This window comes from Barbus barbus (genome assembly GCF_936440315.1).
Source record: "Barbus barbus genome assembly, chromosome: 1".
In the NCBI taxonomy this organism is placed as follows: Eukaryota; Metazoa; Chordata; class Actinopteri; order Cypriniformes; family Cyprinidae; genus Barbus; species Barbus barbus.
The window spans coordinates 17,864,257-17,884,776 of NC_136729.1; the positions used below are offsets into that span (position 1 = coordinate 17,864,257).

Genomic DNA, 20,520 nt, shown 5'->3' on the forward strand with positions numbered 1-20,520 from the left:
ATGTTGCTTTATGACAAACAATTAGAAAATTTTTCAGATTTAAATGACAATTACAAAATATAATCATATTTCCATAAGGATGTAAAATGTTTCACTACATTAAATGTAGCCATCTTTAAAGACCTAGGAGAGGATGTGGTCATGGTGAAACGTCCAATCATTTAGTACCTCTATAAAGCCCTGAATGTGCTCTGTACAGGACATCCAGACTTACAACCGTGACATGTGAGGTCTCAGAGAAATTCACTGAAATAGAATGAATGTCCACTAGAGGCAAAAACTCCATAGCTGGGTCTCAGGAGGATATTATATATATATACATGTGTATAAAAGTAAAAATATGAATTGCTGCACATTATAGCAAAATGGAATAGTTTTTTCTTTATGTGGGGGAACTACCTATATTGATTTTAACTTCCAGTCTAAATCTGATATTATTGATGCATTTCCATCATTGTTGCATTAAAACAACCACAACACATTTTCTTGTCTACTACTAAAGGTAAACTTTTCAAAAAGCAGGTTTATCAGATAAAATATGTATATAATAAATTATTTTTGACAGTGTCCATTTATCAATGTTTGGAGCTGTGTAGTACAAAACTGCAGTAAATAGGAGAATAGCACAAATTTGTGAAGTATACAAGACATTTGGAATGAGGTTATGACAGTAGTGACACCAGGGGAAGTCGTGGCCTAATGGTTAGAGAGTCGGAATCGTAATCCAAAGGTTGCGGGTTCGAGTCTCGGGCCGGCAGCGATTGTAGGTGGGGGGAGTGAATGTCCAGCACTCTCTCCACCCTCAATACCACGACTGAGGTGCCCTTGAGCAAGGCACCGAACCCCCAACTGCTCCCCGGGCGCCGCAGCATAAATGGCTGCCCACTGCTCCAGGTGTGTGTTCACGGTGTGTGTGTGTGTTCACTGCTGTGTGTGTGCACGTTGGATGGGTTAAATGCAGAGCACGAATTCCGAGTATGGGTCACCATACTTGGCAGTATGTCACTTCACTTCACTAAAACCATTTTCACTGCTGTATTTTAGTTAAATACATAATTACTACAGTAAATTCCTCTAAAGAATGTCAAGTTCAAGGAGGCACAAGAATGGACACATAAAAGAGTTACCTAACTTTATTAATTTCATTATTTTAAAACTAATATAAATCCCATGGAATATCATCCTGGTGCCATTAAGTCTATGAATGCATGGACGCCTGCCATTAAGTACTGCATTCCAACACTCCATTCAAAATTATTACAGTTTTTCCTCAAAATTCAGCAATCAGAGTGGAAATACACGGCCTCAGCATACTCTCATTCTCACAGCACTCCTGTCTTTTGTCTCTCATGTGCAAGTATATGCAAGTTAGCGAGTTGAGACTAATATTAGTGTTAGGATTTCACAGCAGCAAAAGAAAAAAAAAAGGGGAGAACAGTTTGCTGCACAGTTGCAGAACAAATGTGTTAATGACAATATCCGACAAGGAATAATAAGCTAACAAGAGTCACTTTCTAGGTTATTGAGAGAGATAAATGAAGAAGGCTAGGAGACCCTGATGAAACAATAAATATTCTGTTTCCCAGCTGTTTCTTCAGGCCCGTCATCCTCACAAAACCAAGGCAACATATGGAGTCTGAGGAATTACACTTTCTCAATTGCTCAATCAAAAATCCAACTTCATTATACTATAACAACAACAATCAGAATACAGAGAGGTGACATTAATTTTTTTCTTTCTCTTCTCTTTGAAAATACATTAGGTGAAGTGCATTACATGTGACGTCAGATTGAGGTGCTGAGAACGGACTGATGGAACACAACCGTGTGAATGTTCCAGTGGGTGAAGTGTGCAGTTGCTTCTCATCAGGGCTGGAGCTGAATTCATTTCAATTCCATCAGTTCAGGATCGAATGCATATAAATGTAAGAGTAAACGGACAAGTTCTAAACGAACTTCCCGAACTGAGTTAGCACTGGTAATGAGCCGAAGTGAAATGGAACGGACTCCAGCCCAGGTTCCTGTGTTGAGAGTGAACTGGTGTGAGGGTGAACACTGTTACAGCAGCTGATCTCTTAACCATGATCTTGTTTCCTAATTAAGGAATGTCTTGATTCACTTAAAAAAAAAATCTATTTCAGATCACATTGTCTAGAACATAAAACTAATCAATATACTGATCAATAAATTGAGTCCTGCAATGTTTAAAAATGGAGGTTGACATTCTATTCCAGTAAAGCAAGGCATCAGGTATGTAAAAATGCTTCTTTACTAGAGCAGCAATCCTCGCCTGCAAGTTCTCAGGCCTTATGAGGCCTATTTCATTATATGTGCAAAGAAATGCATTGCAAGGAACCATGCAAAAATAAAATACAATGACACTTATGAAAACAAAAGCTACATAAACCCTTTATAAATACAATACAATTCAAAACCCTTAATGAAGATGTTATTTCTAGCTGTACTGGTACTACATGATAGCTGGCACGCTAGGCTCGATGCTTTTTTATGTGGATTGTTGTTTTTCTTTTTTCCCATAGTTGCGCAGGTATTTCATGCCATCTTTGGTTGAATGCGTTACTGACAAAAATGAAAAGGAAAACAACAGATAAATGTCCAACAAAAGGGTTGCAAGAAAAATAGCATCAACTAGATAACTGAGCCTCGATGTCTACTCTGCAGATGGGGCATTTCTTGTTAGTGAGGAGCCATTGGTCTACACACAGTTGGTGGAAGAGGTGCATACATGGAAGGCGCCTGCAAAAAAATTTAAAAAACAGTGACAATTAATCAATAAATCTCCAACACAATGAAATCAGATGTTTAATATTAGCTGAACGGTTAAAACCAGATTGACCAGTACAGACTAATTCACATGTTCCAGCACAAGAGGGCAGCACAGAACATAAAGAGAAAGTATTCATGACTGATGATGAGTGCCTAACAGATCAAATTATAAAACCTAAACTGAACCCTGGAGAGTAGAACATTAAAAAGAAAAAAAAGAAAAATACGACAGACTACATACAATAAACAAACAATAATTAAATAATAAATTCTCCAGTACTGATGGAAAAAAGCAAGTGTTGTAAGTCAAGTGTTTACCTGACATCCTCCCCTTCTTCCAGTATAGACAGACAAATGGTGCATTTCTCCTCTGTGTCTTCCTCCGCACCTTCCTCTTCCTCTTGCTTACCATGCAGCTTTCTCTGTGCACAAGAAAGAAGCGTAACAGCCATAAGTAGAATCACTGGACCTAAATCTGAATAAAACTGGCGAGCAAGACTAGAACACATAATAGCTCTTCCTGTGTCTTCTTTCCACCAAATACATAGTTTATATGAATGTTCTTAATATGGTACATTTAGTAAGTGCTGCGGTTGATGCTGGTGATACAAAAATAACCACACCAGAGCAGCATAGCATGTTACATAAACATACAGCATCAGTCTATTTGTATTATGAACAGCATGCTGAACAACACTTCAAGCAGCAACAAAACCTAAAACTTCAGATATTGCACATTATTTATTTTCAATTAAAAAAAAACAATAAAAAAAACAGACATACACATTGTCAGTGTGCTCCTAAACTAGATTGACTAGGCCATTGTTGACTATTCCTGCCCCATTAACATGTACACAATATGTGAGCTAAAACATGTTATCCCAAACTATGTTCACATTTTTTCTCACCGAGTTTGAGGTTGAGTGCATATTTTTCCCAACAGATGCCCATGCTTCAGGTGCTAACTGTTCCTCAGTGTCTCTCTCCACCACCTTCTGTATTAGGGCGGCAGGGTTTTAGATTACTGTTATTCAGGAACCTTTTGCTACATATCAGTGACATTTCAAATGTCTACGCTATGCAGCTTTTGGCAATAAAAGGACTGGGTGAGGATTTCTGATGTATATGATGACACAAAAGATCTGATTATTATGGCTCCTGGTTAAGTTTTTTTTGTGTGTTTCTAACAGGAAGCCCCTATATATAATATCCTCAGAGTCTTTTTGCAGACTGCCTGTCCATTATCACCAAACGGGACTTTACTTTGACCACCTCAGTAAAACACTGATGTTTGTAAGTGAATGTGATCTCACCTTTTTGTATTTGTGTGGATAGGTGCACCTCTCTATGGTTCCCTGAGAGGCCCCTCGGTTCACAGTCCCCAGTCGCTCTTCTAAATGCAGCAGATCCTGGTAAAACACACAACTGGTTACAAGTGCTTATAAACGGGTTACATCACAACAAATTCTTGGTAAAAAGAACAGAACACCAGAAGGACTAACAATAACTAATCCCATTAATGGGAAAGTCTGTGAGCAGCTGATGGTCTGTGTATCTTTCTGAAGAATCCCACGGTTAGAAGTGATTTAAAGTTTTATTTTTATTTTCAACAGACTGTGTGGAGTATATTGTTCTGTGAATCCCTTACAATGTAATGCAGGCTGTACAAAGAGGCTGTTATTGAAGGATGGGGGAGTTTAAAATGATACTGGAGACAATAACAACTCAGCTTAGAGTGAGCAGAGCCAAAAATGTGCTTAGAGCTTTTCACATGCAAAGGGGGAATTTCTTCAAGTTACAGCTCTCACACACACACACAAAATAAACTTTAACATTATTACCCTTTTAACAGCTTCTGGTACATCATTAGTCATTTCAAATTAGTTAATAAACTATATAAGGTACTTTATTTTTGTCATGCATTCTTCAGGAAATGTGTTTTGATCTTGTAAAGAAGCAAATTTAGATCACTAATGATTTTGGTCCACATTCCAGTTCTTACCTCATATGTGCGGCCAAAGGTCATTCTGGAGGAGATGTAGCGAATATGTGGATATGTCACCTCAGGCATTGAGCCAGTGTGCTAAAGAAAACCGAGACATAAAATTAGTGACGGCACCAAGCAGGAGAGAAACAGAAAGAAATGAGAGAGCAACTATTTTATCAAACAACTCTTGCAATTTGGGACGCAATCTTTATGAGAGGCATTTGAAATTATTCACACGTATGTGCACGCATGTCACTCCATGTGATTCAAATATAATTTTAGATTTTCAAATATATTAAATTCAAATTTCACACTTCAAATGTCTAATGAGCTTCCATTATAACCTGCGATGCATAATTCATGCGCCCATAAAAATCCCCCTGAAATAACAGATGCTGCGGATACACGGCTTGAGCCGCCATTAATCTGTGCCATACCTGAGAGCAAATCAGGGCTTTTTTATTCATGCTAATGTATGCATACATTTCAGCTGATGGAGAGAAGTAGCAACTCACCATCAGCTGGATGGGGAAATGGTGCAGTCTGGGTGGAGGGTGATAGTGAGGCAGATGCGGGTGCAGGTGTCCTGAAGGGTAAGGAGCTACAGTAACACCAGCCTCGATGCCCAGCTCCCTAAAACAGCAAAAAGACATGTTAAACAACAGCATACCATATAATGTTGCTTGAAACACCAATATCATGACTAACAGATCCTGACATTATAGAGATGTTCAGTCATGATGTTAATTTGAAGGCCAACCAGGAAAGCTAATTCACCACAAACTCCCTCAGGAATTACTAATTGGTTTTTAAATGAGCGGCTTTTGATTATTATTATTAGGTCTGTGGTGACATTAGATGATAATTACTCAGGCATATTTAAAACATACGTTTTGAAGAACTAACATGTACGTTTCCATTCATGTACTTAAAGGAACAGTTCATACAAAAATGAAACTTTTGTCATCATTTACTCACCCTCATGTCAAAGATATTTTGAAGAATGCTGGTAATCAAACAGCTATGGTCCCTGTTGACTTCCATAGTATTTCTTTCCCTATGATGGAATTCAATGGGGACCAACTGTTTGGTTCTTCAAAATATCTTATTTTGTGTTCAACATAATAAAGAAACTTATACAGGTTTGGAATGACATGAGGATGAGTAAAGGATGACAAAATGTTTATTTTTGGGTGAACTATTCTTTTAAGTCTCTTCGAGCAACGTTAACCACACACCTTATTTGAATGATAAATCCAAAACTGAAATTGTAAAAATCAACTGGAAATTCATGAGGCAACCCATGGCTTCCAGGTTGGCAGTGGTCAAAACATCTGTAACATTAATTTAAAAAACATTCTACTTTTTAATGTACTCTACCATGTGGTCCTCTGGTCAGCCTGCCGAGGATGCGATGACATAGTCTGAGGGACGTGAATGTGATGTCCGTGACCGTAGTTAGGGTGCATTCTATGGGGATGCGGCGGGGGTCTCTCGTGCGCTCGCCTTAAGGAAGGAGGAATAAATGTTATTTCAGAAAAAGTCTAAAACAGGACATTGTTTGCAGGGGCATTAACGTAAAGCACCTTAATGGAAAAGTTTGTCTTAATACATAAGGCTTAGGCTTTGCTATCACAGGCATAAATTACAAATTAAAATATATTAAAATACAAAAGAACCCAATTACTTAAAATTTTTAATACTACTGTTTTATTTCTGAACAAATAAAAGCAGCCTGGATGAGCATAAGCGAATTATAAGCAACTCACGTCGGGTGCTGCATCATTCTGCGTCTCTGAACCTCCATTCTCTGCAGTATGTCATGCTGGTGGAGCCTCTGGACAGGGTTTGGGCCAAGTACGGGCAGGTGGTGTTGCAGCGCCTGGTGCTCAGGGGGAAGATGCTGCGGCAGAGGGGCACCGGAGCCTGGTAGATGGTGGGAAGGCAGGGAGGGTGGAGGAGCTGGGGGCACTGAGTGGCCCGGGGCGTGAGAAGGCAGTGGGGTGTGGAAGGGGAGGACGGGGTGTGGGATGACATAGTCACCCTGTGGAGGAGGCTGTTGAGGGGGAGGAGCATTGCTGTGGGAGTGAGGACAGGAAGAAGAGGACTGGTGGTGCAGGGGGCGCGGAAGAGGGCCATCTGGAGGAGAAAAGCAGAAAAGTTTGTATAAATGACAAATTCATCTCCCTTTCCTTCTGAACGATTCAAAATCAAAAAAGTAAAAAAGTGCATCAAAAACAATTTATTATTGTGAGGATGGAAAGAGTTTCATGGAAACTCCATCGGAGCTGCAGGATGGTCTGGATACTGCCCAGGTAAGTATGATTAACCTGGAGCAGATGAGTTGTACTGTTTGCTAAGGATTTGACAGACAGAAGGGAATGAGGAAGAAAGTAAAGGGAAAACAAAGAAAAAGAATGGCCGCGAGATACAGGAGATAAATATAGCGAGAGAAAACGAGATTGTGCAAACAGCTGCTCCAGTGAGCTGTGAGTGGCAATTACTCCACTAAATTCAGGCCCACCAGGGAGCCCTGCCACGCTCATTTATATTCCACACAACGCTATTGTGAGCAGAATCGGCAATTAAGTGGGACTGCTGGGCACACTACCTGCAGCACTTAACACATTAAACATCAGGTGTTTCATCTAATTACCATAAAGCACAGGCGCCAGCATCTCAGCATCTTCACATTCTCACTCACACACAACAAAACACAAAGGAATCATCTCGCATCAATTTTATTTTATTGTATTTTTAGAACATCTAATAAATTTGGGGTGTAGCAGTTTGAATTTCTCAGGTCCAGGTTGTATCATTGTCCTGTGGTCTCTACTGATTCGGTAAATATTTATTTTTTATATTAGTCAATTTGTATATTGGTCAACTGAAGTCAATACAATAACCATTATTTTAACGTGATTGCCCTTTATTTATCTGATTGCTGTCATTTTTATTTTTCACAATAATCTAACTTTTAAATGCATTATGCCCAATGATTTAGAACAATGCGGTGCACAGTCAATGTTTAATAACATATAGGAAAAAGTATCTGAAATGTTCTGTTGTGACATTCCAATTATATTAATAAAATATGTAATTATTTTACCAGAACAATTTCACCCCTAAATTAGCATTAGTTTTGGATTAACATGATTAAAATATTACGGTAAAAGTGCGTACAGGGGGGATGCATGTAGTGCCTGCAGGAAGAGAGCTGAGGCGGTTGGGGCTGAGGCTGGGCCACTATGGCTGAGCTGAATGAGTCGGCCACAGTCTGCTGGCTGGGTCCAGGTGCAGCCTGGGAAACGTAAGCAGGAGGCCGGGAGGCAGAGCCTGGACAGCAGGGATCGAAGGCCGATGCGCTGTGGAACCCTGTGCTGCTGGATCCACTGCTACGCACTGCACTGCTACTGAGATCCACCGGCAGAGTCTGCTGAGACAGAGAGAAAAGCAGAAAAATAGAAACCAGCAGTTAATCCAGCAACAAACATGATGTTTTTGAACAAAGACATCTGCTGCATTAGCATATGGCTGATGAACTGACTTTAAAGAAATATAAATGGTTGTCAGAATGTTGCTTTGAACTCATTTTTAAAAGAAGCTAATAGTAGTAGTCAGAGAATTATTTAAGTTATTTAAATGTTTATTATTTATATTAAGTCTCCCCACATGAAAACATGATGTGCTGGTGACTGCTTGTACCAGACTAAAAGAAATATTGCTTTCAACAATTTGAGCTGTTCCAATGAAATGTTGATAAAAGGGCACTGGAGTGCAATATCTGCTTCTTCAGTGAAACTAAATCACTGTCTGAGATTAACTTATAAGAGAAACTTTTTTATAAGTGATTTTTAATGTGGTGGCACTACATCATATCTGGAAAATAATGGGTGTCATATATGGGAGGCAAGAATGTGACTGTGATGGTGGAAGAGGATCATTCAAGTTAAGCCCCATATTTAGCTTTATAAGCAGTTGTCAGTTTGTCATGCAAGAATGCTATTTTGCTCCTGCTGCTTCTCACAACTTTGACAACCCTGAAATGACGTGCTACAGCTGTTCTGCTCCACGTCTGATCACAAGGAAGCTACTGTAATATCTTTATAGGACAGGGTTGTGGGAAAAGTTTGGAAGCTACAGAATGACTAACATCTCTAACAACACTTAAAATATGCAAAGTTAAGTCTGCAGCAGACAGGAACATGCTCAGATCACGTGAGATGCCACATGTCTCTTATCTTGCAGTTGATTTGTTTGTAGTCTTGTTTTAGTCAACTGCCTGAAGTTTAATACCTAGGGTTAGGGGTTTGTTCAATAATGAGCTGCATATCTCATAAAATAATATCTTCCACATACTTCAAAAAAGGCACATATCAGGTCCATATAAAAAAAAATAAAAAAAAGACACTAGCTAAAGAAATTATATGCACAACAACCAAAACAGTATTAAATTCCTTTCAAAATGAGGGCGTTCACCCCAAATCTAATCCTTTACACACTTTGATGTATAAAACATGCCTGATATCACCTCGCTTCACTCTACACCTCCTGTCTGCGCATATCTAATGACTAACTAACGGCACTTACTGCTCATTGCCCCATCATCAAAGGCCACAGGCTTTTGCCAAAAGCATTTCGCATAGAAACAACTTTGCTAGCCCAGCATGAGACAAAGTGTCACTGCACACAAACAAAAATACACAACTTTCTCATTTTGACAAACACAAACTCAGGCAAAACATGCACACGCAACACTTCTCTATGCTGGTAAATAATAGAATTCAGCAGCCAAGACAATTAGTTCAGTGTGAATTATTCAACAACACTGAGAGGATGGCCTCAAACAAAATCCCCAGTGGAAAAGCTCAGCTCCAGAAAAAAAAAAAATTTCATAAAGGTGCTTTGGATTTTCCTTTTCATCATCAAAACATGAAGGGTGATTTAGTATTTCAAGAAGGCAAAATCTTAACTAATTCCAAACAAAAACATATGCTGTTAAATGCAAACCATGTGTGAAACGAAAAACAGATGTTGTTGTCAACAATACGGACATTATGCTTCAAACGGTCAACATATTTCGATTTTTTTTCCCTCAATTTATGTTGCAAAATAGTTTTCCCCCCTCAATTTATGAAGCAAAAAGGGTTTAATTCATACATACAATAAACAAAGAAGCCAAGAAAATGGGTTTTGGTATCAACCGCGACAGAAGCTTATAATATCCTTGCCTTTTCCAACACTGACAATACAAGGCTCTCAAGAAGCTGTCATGCAGATATTAAGTGTACCTGGTCATGGTACTGGTTACTGCTGCTCACCCCTCCACAGGGCGCAGGCATGGCAGTGGGCCTCTCCAGAGGGCAGCTGGACTCTGGGAAGGCTAAGGAAGAAGCAACCGGGGTGGTGTGGTGGTGATGGTGGAAGTGGTGCGAGTGACCATGGGAGTGCTGGGAGCCAGACTGCTGGGGGCCAGACTGTTGTGTCGTCCCAGCCTGCATGCACCCTGAGTGGGTGTGCCCCATTGAGAGGTGCCCTGATGATGGCCCGCTGCAAGGAGAGTGCTGGGGGCAACAAGAGGGTAACCTGGGCATCGTCACACCTCCATTCTCAACAGACAAGCTTCTTCTGCTGTCATCTGATTGGGGGGATAAAGACATACAATTGAAAACCGATACAAACATATTACTAATCAATGTCACTGTAAATTATTGGACAGCAGCATCTCGAGTGTTTACCTTCGTTGGCAGTTGTGTTGGTGGTGCTGTGTCCTGGCACACCACCGTGGCTCTGAGCAGCCAGTGTGCTATCAGGGGCGGCCGCTGAGCAGCTACTGGAGGGACCAGGACCCTCCTGTGGCGATTCTGAGGTACAGGCATTATGGGAAGAGGAAGAAGAACTGACCGGCTGTGGGCGTGTGCTGTCAGAAGTGGTTGGCACGACTGAGAGATCTGAAGATGGATCAAAATATATAAAGACACAAACATGAACATACAGATGGTAAAACTTCTGACTAGCGTTGAATAATATATTGGTTATTTGCTGATATTAGAATGTATATTTTTATCAATACTGGATTATTTAAATGTGCATTCCCATTTTCCCCATTAGATTAGCTTTGCTATATTTTAATTAAATTAATTTAACAATACTGTTATAATTTTTAGCAAAATCTACACTACACTAGTAAAAGTTTAGGGCTGGTAAGATTTTTAAATGTTTCTGAAAAACATCTCTTATGCTCACCGAGGGTGTATTTATTTGATCAAAAACACAGAAAAAAAAAAAATTCAAAAAAAGTGTTTTCTCTATTATTTTCTAAAATGTAATTTATTCATGAGTGAAGTGAAGTGAAGTGACATTCAGCCAAGTATGGTGACCCATACTCGGAATTCGTGCTCTGCATTTAACCCATCCAACGGGCACACACACAGCAGTGAACACACACACACACCGTGAACACACACCCGGAGCAGTGGGCAGCCATTTATGCTGCAGCGCCCGGGGAGCAGTTGGGGGTTCGGTGCCTTGCTCAAGGGCACCTCAGTCGTGGTATTGAGGGTGGAGAGAGCGCTGGACATTCACTCCCCCCACCTACAATTCCTGCCGGCCGGAGACTCGAACCCGCAACCTTCGGATTACAAGTCCGACTCTCTAACCATTAGGCTACGACTTCCCCCACATGTAACTGCAAAGCTGAATTTTCAGCAGTCATTACCCCTTTAGTGTCACATGGTATGAAAATATAATCTACTGAAATCATACTTGTATGCTGATGGGGTGCTCAAGAAACATTTTTATCAATGTTTTAAAATGTTTTTTTTCTGCTTAATATTTTTGTAAAAACTGACATTTTTTCAGGATTCTATGACAAATTTATTTGCGAGCATTATTTTTTAAAGCATTTTGAAATTATAGTTTTTGTAACATTATAAATATCTTTACTGTCATGTTTGATCAATGTAATGTGTCCTTGCTGAACAGAAGTATTTATCAAAATAAAGTAAAAATGATAAAAAATACTGACCCCACATTTTTTAACAGTAATGTATTTTCATACTGTACATTATGATGTTGTGATACTTAAATTCACTTGTAGCATTTAAAATAAATAAATACATTTTTTTCAGTGTTTTATTGTAAATAAAGAAAATGAATTGGTTGGTATCAGCCAGAATTTTACTATCAGAGCATCCGCATTTTTAACTACTGCTCAGCTGTAGCAGACCATAAGTACACCTTCAATAATAACTATAAGGATATTAATAATAAGGGTCTTCAAGTATAAGATGCTTCTTAACTTAAAGGCATTTGTTGCAACTGGCAACAGATGGTTTGCTCCAGCTCTAGAACATCAGTGTGAGCAAGCATGTGCATTTTCACACTCACAGACTTTATTCACGAAGTGGCCCATGAGGATAGCTACTCATTAACATTCCATAGCGAGTAATCCATCTGCTTTTTCCTTGCAAATTAATTTCTCACTCCATCAAAAGAAATGCAAATGCAATCATATCTCAGCCTGCTCTTTTACCTCCCCACCAGCTACAGACCCCAAAGACAAACAAAGAGACACTTTATGACAGTAAATCAAACAAAACAATGTAAATGAGTTTTCCTTTGACAAACCTTGAGATTCGGGAGCATATCACAGATTAATGAGATAACACTACACAGATTTTATTTCCTTATCCAGAATGGCAGTTTAATTAGTTCCTATAGCAGTTCTCTCTGAATCTTTGGGGCCAGTGGCTGATTGCATAACAGACAGACTTCATTATGTTGCCTGCAAATGAAATCAGAATTAAACTCAATTGCACACAATAAAAGGGATGCTTTTGGTGTCCATCAGTCTATGGCTGTGAGAGAATGCTGTGCAGCTGCGAAGGCTATTTATGCTGCTGTGCATGCTGAAACGATATAGATTAATCATTATTAACAGGGCCTGAACACACAGTCGAGCTGCAATCCACAGCTCTGAACAACACTAACCGTATATACCAGATTCATTCCTCCTCCCCCTCACACACAGAGATACAACTCAAAGACAGAGAGGGAGGACCGCTCACAGTGAAAGATGAGTAGATTAGATGTGACATCTAATATTTCCCAAACCCACGCAGTGTTGAACTGGGTGATCTAACTCTCATTCCCTCTTTTATGTTCCAGACCTGAAGACCATCACTGCAGCACAGAGTCAGGGAGACGCTCATCAAATACTCAAACCAGTTACATTTCAAATAATGGCTGACACGCACAAAATAATCTCTCCCTCGATTTTAGGGCTCAGCAAAAATGAACAGCAGACTGTTTTTAATGTCATGTTTTTTTTGTTTGTTTTAAAAGTTGCGGTTACAGCTCATGTATTTTGAGCATTTGAATTTTAAGTATGAGAAGAGGTCATGACCGGACAATATTCAAAAGGCCTTTTCATGTTCTGAAACGAGGGGATATTAAATTCCTGTCGAGTTCCTGTTGCTTTCTCCCTTTGACTCCCTTTTGTTTCGATGTTAAACTGGCCGGAAGATGGTTTTCAATCCTGAAGCCAGTGATCTTGAAAAACACATGAATTCATACACTCCTGGTTCTCTACATCTAAAGCTTTTAGACTTTACATGATAATGACAGAAGCAGCACAAACTGAGAGAAAGAACGATACAGAGAATGCACAAAGAATAATATAGGAGAATAAACAGGAATATGCAACGCATTGGTACTATACTGGTTTTCTGCCGATATTGTTTTTTTAAAGGAATAGTTCATACAAATATTTTGTCATCATTTACTCACCCTCATGTCAAGATTCTTTCTTCATGTTGAATAACAAAACATAATATTTTGAAGAACCAGACAGTTGTTGGTCCCCATTGACTTCCATAGTAGGAAAAGACATACTATGGAAGTCAATGGGGACCATCAACTGTTTGATTACAGCATTCTTCAAAATACCTTCTTTTATGTTCAACATAAAAATGAAACTCATACAGGTTTGAAACAACATGAGGGTGAGTAAATGATGACAATTTTAATTTTGGGGTGAATCATCCCTTAAGTTATCGATATGGTCTATACTGAATAATTAATTGTGCATGCTCATGTCAACTACTTTTTGCATTTAGTTTAAGTAAGCATTAAATGATGGCATAGGTAAAGTTAATCTTTAAAACACTAATAATTTAATATCACTGTTAATCTTTCTCATATCTCAAAATTGATATCTATTTTTCATATTGAACATTACATATACATATATATATATATACACACATATATATATTATATATATATATATATATATATATATATATATATATATATACATATATACATATATATATATATATATATATATATATATATATATATATATATATACACACATATATACACACATATATATATATATATATATATATATATATATATATGCGCCATGATGTCTAAATTAAAGGTGCCGTATAATATGTTTGCAAATATTTAAGAAACATGCTAAGTTAACATACTTGTTTATCTGAAAAACAATGCAACAGTCAGTTATTCTCCTTTGAAAATGTGCATTCTGGGCCGGAATGTCGCTCTCTGTTTTCTGTTTTGTGAAACCCGCCCACTGCCAGTTTACCCAATTGTATTTCGGCACCCCGGGTTGCCAGTTGGCGGAGAAAACTGCGTTTTTTATATCATTCATCATCATGTGCGCTCGTTCCTCTTGGTGTCGTTAATCTGGCAACCTGCGTGTGCATCAAGTCTGAGGAGGAGGGGCCGGGTGAAAAAAGCCTTCTCCAATATTTTGAATTTGGACTGCAATACCGGTCAACCCTACATGCAGCACCTTTAACTAGTAGCATTTAAAACAACTGATTTTAGTTTTTAATTTTTTATTATTATTTTGACAAATTAGTATAGAATTTAATATCTGTAGATCCTTGAGTATAAATGAAACGCAAAGGTCTCCTCACCGTCCTCATCCACAGTGAGGTCCACGACCTCTCCAGCACTCTGTCTAAGTGGCTGGATGACGGTGGACAGGCGATGACGGCCACGTCCCTCCTGAGCTCGGCTCTGGGAACAGCTGGGTCCCCAGTGCATCCTGCCATGGCTTCCAACCGAGCGTGGCCTGCACAACACACAGATGACAGGTTACATTAACATAACTGTAAAACTATTTGAAAACAATGCCAAAACTCAATTAGCCAATGATCGGTCATGGTAATGAATGACTGGTAAAAGTGGTCTATTGAGGACAGAGCAAATGTGCCACAGAAGCAGACCTGTGTTTGTGGTCTGGATTTCGTTGTTTCCAGTGAGCTGTAGTAGGGCATTAGAGCAGCTACTGGAATGATCGGCTGGAATGTAAATAAAGAGCCAGCTGACATGAGAGCTAGAGCTCCTCACACAGACACACACATTATAAATCCATGATATTGCACACTAGTGCCATCAGAGCATAACATGCACATATTTCACAAATTTACACAGAACTATGACTAGTATAATAAACAACACAAAGAAAAAAAATCTTTCACAGCATACCATGAAACAAACCGCACAATCAACAGATAAACAATAAGCTAAACCACCACCAAACACCACAACCTGTCATGTGATCTAAGACCTTTGAGTAGAATGCACCTGTACAGTCAAGGTCTGATGTCATTAGTAGGGATGCAACGATACCATTTTCTCCAATCGAATCCGATCCAGAAAATTCTGAGTATCGGCCAATTCCGATCCGATCAGAGCACAGTTTTTTTTTTTTATCAATGTAGAATTTCTATACTTCTGTGTCACTCTTTTGTGTGTTAAACAACTTCATTTTAATGAAAAACATGAAAAAATATATAGGCGCTGTTTACACCTGGTCACTTCATGCATTTTGTAATATAAATCTGATCGCTCAAACCACTTCAGGAGGTGGCCTGGGCCGCATTCCAGACGAAACTGGACATGTGTAAACGCATCTGGTTGTTGAAACCACATATGTAAATTTTACTTGTCTCAAAATGTAAAAAATAAAAATAAACGTGTGAGACCGGGTTATAGGCTATATGACATTATTGTCAGATATGACAGCGCTAATGCAACACGCATCACCGCGGACGAGTAGCTGAGTCTCTCTTCAGCAAGCAGACACGCAAACTGCCGCAAATGAAACTGAAAGTAAGAAGCAGACGATCAACACAATACTCTTCATTAAAAGTATAAGACAAACTTATCTTTCCAGTGCTGATGCCACGTGTTCTCCTATTGCGGTCTTTGATCTTGAAATGAGCTGATAATTAATCAAATGCAGCACTTATCTTTTGATTTCGTTGACGTGAATTTCATTACATTTAAATATAGTGCAGGAATTGAAGATCGGATTTATATCCGTTTTGCGACTTTGTGGCCATGTGTAAATTGAAACGTTTTAACAAATCAGATAGATATCCGATCAGCGAAAACGCATGAAATGACCAGGTGTAAACAGGCCCATTCATAATCTATGACAAAAATATTATTATAAATTAGGTTAGTGGATAATTCAGCAGCTAAATTTATTCTAGAAAAATCATGAGTGCACAATTTTATCAAATCTAAACATTTAGTGATAACATTATTTAGTGGGGAACAAATAAAAGTGAATATGCGAAGGACTATATCTGGTAAAATGTTACACATTGCTCTTTTTATTGTTGTAAAATACATGAAAAAAGTAAATGTATTTATTTATAAATATAAACTACAAAATTAAAATACATTTGTTTTAAATGTATAGCACAATGAAAGCAGCGACATATGATAGAGGAGCCCTATCTATCAAATATATCATAAATGTTGCTGCCTCCATTATTGTGCTATACATTAGATTATTAATAGCCTTGAAGAAGAAACGCTATGAATAATCTTTCATTGCGCAAAAGCATTATAATACGAAAAGCTCCAATAGAGCGCTTTTGGCTTCCCGTGCGCAGAATGATGCGCTTGAAGCAGCACGGAGTCACAGCACGCAGCTCCGCATAGAGAAGTTCAAAGCACAAAGGAAAGAGATATTGGTGCATAGCTTATTAAATCTGTGCATAGTTTATTGATCCTTTTCGTTTAACAGTTTTAACTCTCAGTTATTGAGCGCTCTTGGAGAGAGTTTCATCGTCTTGACTGTCTTAACCGAACGTGACACAGTTTGAATGCTGAACGGAGGATGACAGACAGAAGCAGTGGAGAGAAGAATTTACGTGAACTTGAATTTAACAACAAATATTCATCTGTACCTCACATTAAACTATGGAACGGCTTCAGAACACTTGGACTTTTACTTTATGGTGCTTTCTAATGTTTTTGTGCTTTCGTGGGGCTTAACAATAACACAATAGTATGCGTACAATATCGGATTTGGATCAGTCTCGTCTGACCGATACCCGATACGGCAAAAATTCCAGTATCGGAGCCGATACCGATCCTGAGTATCGGATCGATGCATCCCTAGTCATTAGCTTTCAATAGAATCACACCACAGGTATTACAACACTAATTAGTAAACCACTGCATGCTAGGGTTGTAACGGTATGAGATTTTCATGGTATGATAATTGTCTCAGAAAAATATCATGGATTCACAGTACCACGGTATATATTAAACAATAATTCTTATCAGTAACAATGACTATTAAAAGTATAAGAACAAGTTATCGAGTGAAATCCTTTATTACAACAAACTTGAAGCCATTTTAATGAAAGTATTGAAGTCTCCCTTCTGAAAAACATTTAAAAAATAAAGCTACACACCTTATGTATATCTATATCACAATTTAACATTTTAATTAATGCTTTTTAAATGTTATCAAATCAAAACATACTAAGGTATACCAAGTTAAAACATGGAAAACATGATATTCCTTAAAAATAAATGTTTAAATAAATTCATAATTATAAAGAATATTATTGTTGTTATTATAACTTTGAAGTACATTGTACAATGCTAATATATTTGTCAATTTCAAGTTAAATCAAACTTTTATTTTGACGGGTTGCAGCGGACCTTTGAGTTTCAGAGTATATTTGACAAGGTTTTTTCTGAAATAAAACTAGGAAATGTTTGAGCTTTCTCTCAGAGCAGCTCTGGTGATGTTCATGTTTATGTAGACCATTAGTGTCATGCTTACTTCAGTATGTAGTAGATAAAATGGTGCCACTCAGAGATTTGCAGAAACAAGCAGATTACTTATATAATATTAGCAGTCTCTTTGTGCTTCACAGACACATATCATATCTACTGTTGATTTATCCATCAATCAGATTGCTTGTTTTACATGACACCGTTATACTGTAAATTCCATGTTCACGACTGCACCGATTCCCTCTGCATGGCGGAAATCATACGGCCTTAATTTACAACTTGTTATAAATGCGACATCTTTTTCTGCACGGAGGGATGGTGTCCGCAAATATGAGCGAAGATGTTGGATGTATTGCCTGCTTTTGCAGCCACTTTGCGTCCACATTTTTTGCAAATTGGATCCGTCCTCAAGGACAACTCTGCGTTTGTTGCCATACTGCAGATTTTAACTTTTTTTGGCGGTGATGAAGATTAGATATAATCTCGGTCTCTGTCATTTTCTCCACTGTATGTGCGTGTAACCTGCCAAGTGAATGCAGAGTGAAGCAGCCGAGCAGAAATAAGTTGCATATGCGCCACTGATCAGTGATATGCGTGGGTGAGTCTTTTTTTGGTTTTTTTCGAAACCGTAGATATGCAAATGTTTATGGTATGATGACCGTGCACGTTCAAACCTTGATAAATCGCCATACCGGTATATCGTTACAACTCTACTACATGCAGAATTATATCGTTATAATTCTGCTCCAAACATTACTTCAACTGGCTTTTTTTTCAGTGTTAAACAGCTGCATTTTTCTCCTGTTTCATGTAAATCAAGCTCTCTTGTTCAGTCACTATTACTTGCTCACATTAAGTCATATTGGCATGTTTGGAATTGAAACTGTTTTCCAAAATTCCAAATAAATTATTCTGGAATTCTATAATCACTCGTGGAATTCTAGCCCTCTGTGCGGATTTGATTCCATAGGAGGGGCGCATTGGCCCCGGCTGCCGTAAAGCAGAGTGTGCCTGGGAATAGAGTTGTTCTCCAGGCTGGGATTTAGCGGCCCCAAGTCCCTGTGTCTGGAGAGCAGGGAAGCCCCCTGCCTCCCAACCCAACACTGGTGAGCCCGTTAACCACAGATTGCATCATTAAAACATCAAAACAAAATGATTACCAACAGGCTTGGAGGGCTGAGGGATTCTCTGGAGACCAGGGGAGTGACTCCAGAATGTCATTTTCCTTGTGAACATCTCAGTGAGTGCGTTTACATGCACATTTTACACCAGTTATGCTTAAATCAACAATATGTAGGTCATGTAAATAACTTAAACTGAATTCTTTATATAAAGCAAAATCAATTTACACATAGATTTCTGTCCATTACACCAGTTTCGTTCTGCTTTCAAACACCTTTTCCGGTGTTCCGTCGCCTTCAACGTGTGGAAATCTATTGACTGCCTGTGTACAACAAAATGCTAAACTAGATGTGTTATTATGTTGCTGATTTGAAAAGATTTAGGGGAGCAGATCAGATTGGACGGCGTGCTCTCAGCATCAGTATTCAGAGCAAAAAAAAAACTGACTATTACAAAAAACATCCTAAGGCGTCCTCCAGAACATTTGTACTCAAAAGGACAAATAAAACAAACACGCAAGAAACAAATAAATTCTACGTCACTATAAACACTCAACGTACAATTCCTGCTTCTTTAATTTCCCCTTAGGATCAACAAAAGCGCAAATTGCATGCATTAAAAAATCCATAAAAATAATACATAGATGTGGGAGGGCAAAGGGGAATTTATAATCTCAAAACTGAAACATACAGAAACAAACAATGACCATTGTAACACTGGAAGGACTTCAAGGAGCAGAACTCTTGAAATGATGTCAGTGTTTCCGCTACATTCATTCCTGCCGTGGCGGCCCGCCACACCAAAAATCATCCCCGCCACGGCTGCAGCTTTTCAGTGACGTCACTCGATTCATTTACAGTCTGGTAATTTATAGTGGAGGAGACGTTAGTCACACACTAATTATTAAAAGGTGAGTATAATATAGCGCAAACTTAAGTGTAATCATAGTAGTGGTGTACGTTATGTGTAACGATTCGATTCAACCTCCATCATTACACAGTAGTTGTGAAACTGATCGCAGTTGATCCGTGGTCCGTACGGACCAGACCTCAAGGCTCGGTTCGCATGTGATTAACAGACTAATTGCAAAAATGAACCATCATAGAGTGAACGTTTATCATTTGTATGTGTTTTATCTTGCCAATTTACACATTTGAGTGATTTTAAGCCATTCCAGCGCAAGACGAGGCGAACAGAACTCATTTCACTGCCCGTGCGCTGATTTCTGTGGACACAGATTTTTAAGCACGCGCAAACACCGAGTTCATTCTTCATTCGCATTTCCTTGTGTTCGAACAGACGCATACATACAGAATTATGTGAAAATAGACGTCTCAACAATCATTCTCGATAACGCAGTCACTCATCTTCAGTGAACGAAAACAAGTTAGAAAGAAATAGCATGTGTATCATTATATTGGATCCGTGCATTCGGTCTTAAAGGGACAGCTGCCTATAAACACATGCTCTTATATATGACAGAAGAAAAGGGGCATGGTCCACGGGAAAATCATTGTGTCATTGCGAGCGCT

General features: G+C 38.7%; 1 protein-coding gene across 8 annotated transcripts in view; it reads right to left on the reverse strand.

The window, feature by feature from the left end:
* Positions 1–1,117: 1,117 nt before the first annotated feature.
* LOC306872283 (E3 ubiquitin-protein ligase Arkadia-like) overlaps positions 1,118–20,520 on the reverse strand; it is a 42,024-nt gene continuing 22,621 nt past the window's right edge. For 2 of the 8 annotated variants that reach the window (XM_079420783.1, XM_079420784.1), the window contains 12 exons: positions 14,731–14,888; positions 10,513–10,725; positions 10,066–10,412; positions 7,958–8,207; positions 6,544–6,913; positions 6,155–6,280; positions 5,290–5,407; positions 4,790–4,870; positions 4,101–4,196; positions 3,696–3,782; positions 3,106–3,209; positions 1,118–2,757 (listed from right to left, as the gene is read on the reverse strand). In XM_079420783.1, the coding sequence (XP_079276909.1) occupies positions 2,646–2,757; positions 3,106–3,209; positions 3,696–3,782; positions 4,101–4,196; positions 4,790–4,870; positions 5,290–5,407; positions 6,155–6,280; positions 6,544–6,913; positions 7,958–8,207; positions 10,066–10,412; positions 10,513–10,725; positions 14,731–14,888 (2,062 nt within the window). In that variant the 3' untranslated portion in view covers positions 1,118–2,645. Of the gene's footprint in view, positions 2,758–3,105; positions 3,210–3,695; positions 3,783–4,100; positions 4,197–4,789; positions 4,871–5,289; positions 5,408–6,154; positions 6,281–6,543; positions 6,914–7,957; positions 8,211–10,065; positions 10,413–10,512; positions 10,726–14,730; positions 14,889–20,520 lie in introns of all 8 variants that reach the window. The other 6 variants (XM_079420781.1, XM_079420782.1, XM_079420788.1 and 3 more) reach the window with 3 other exon arrangements.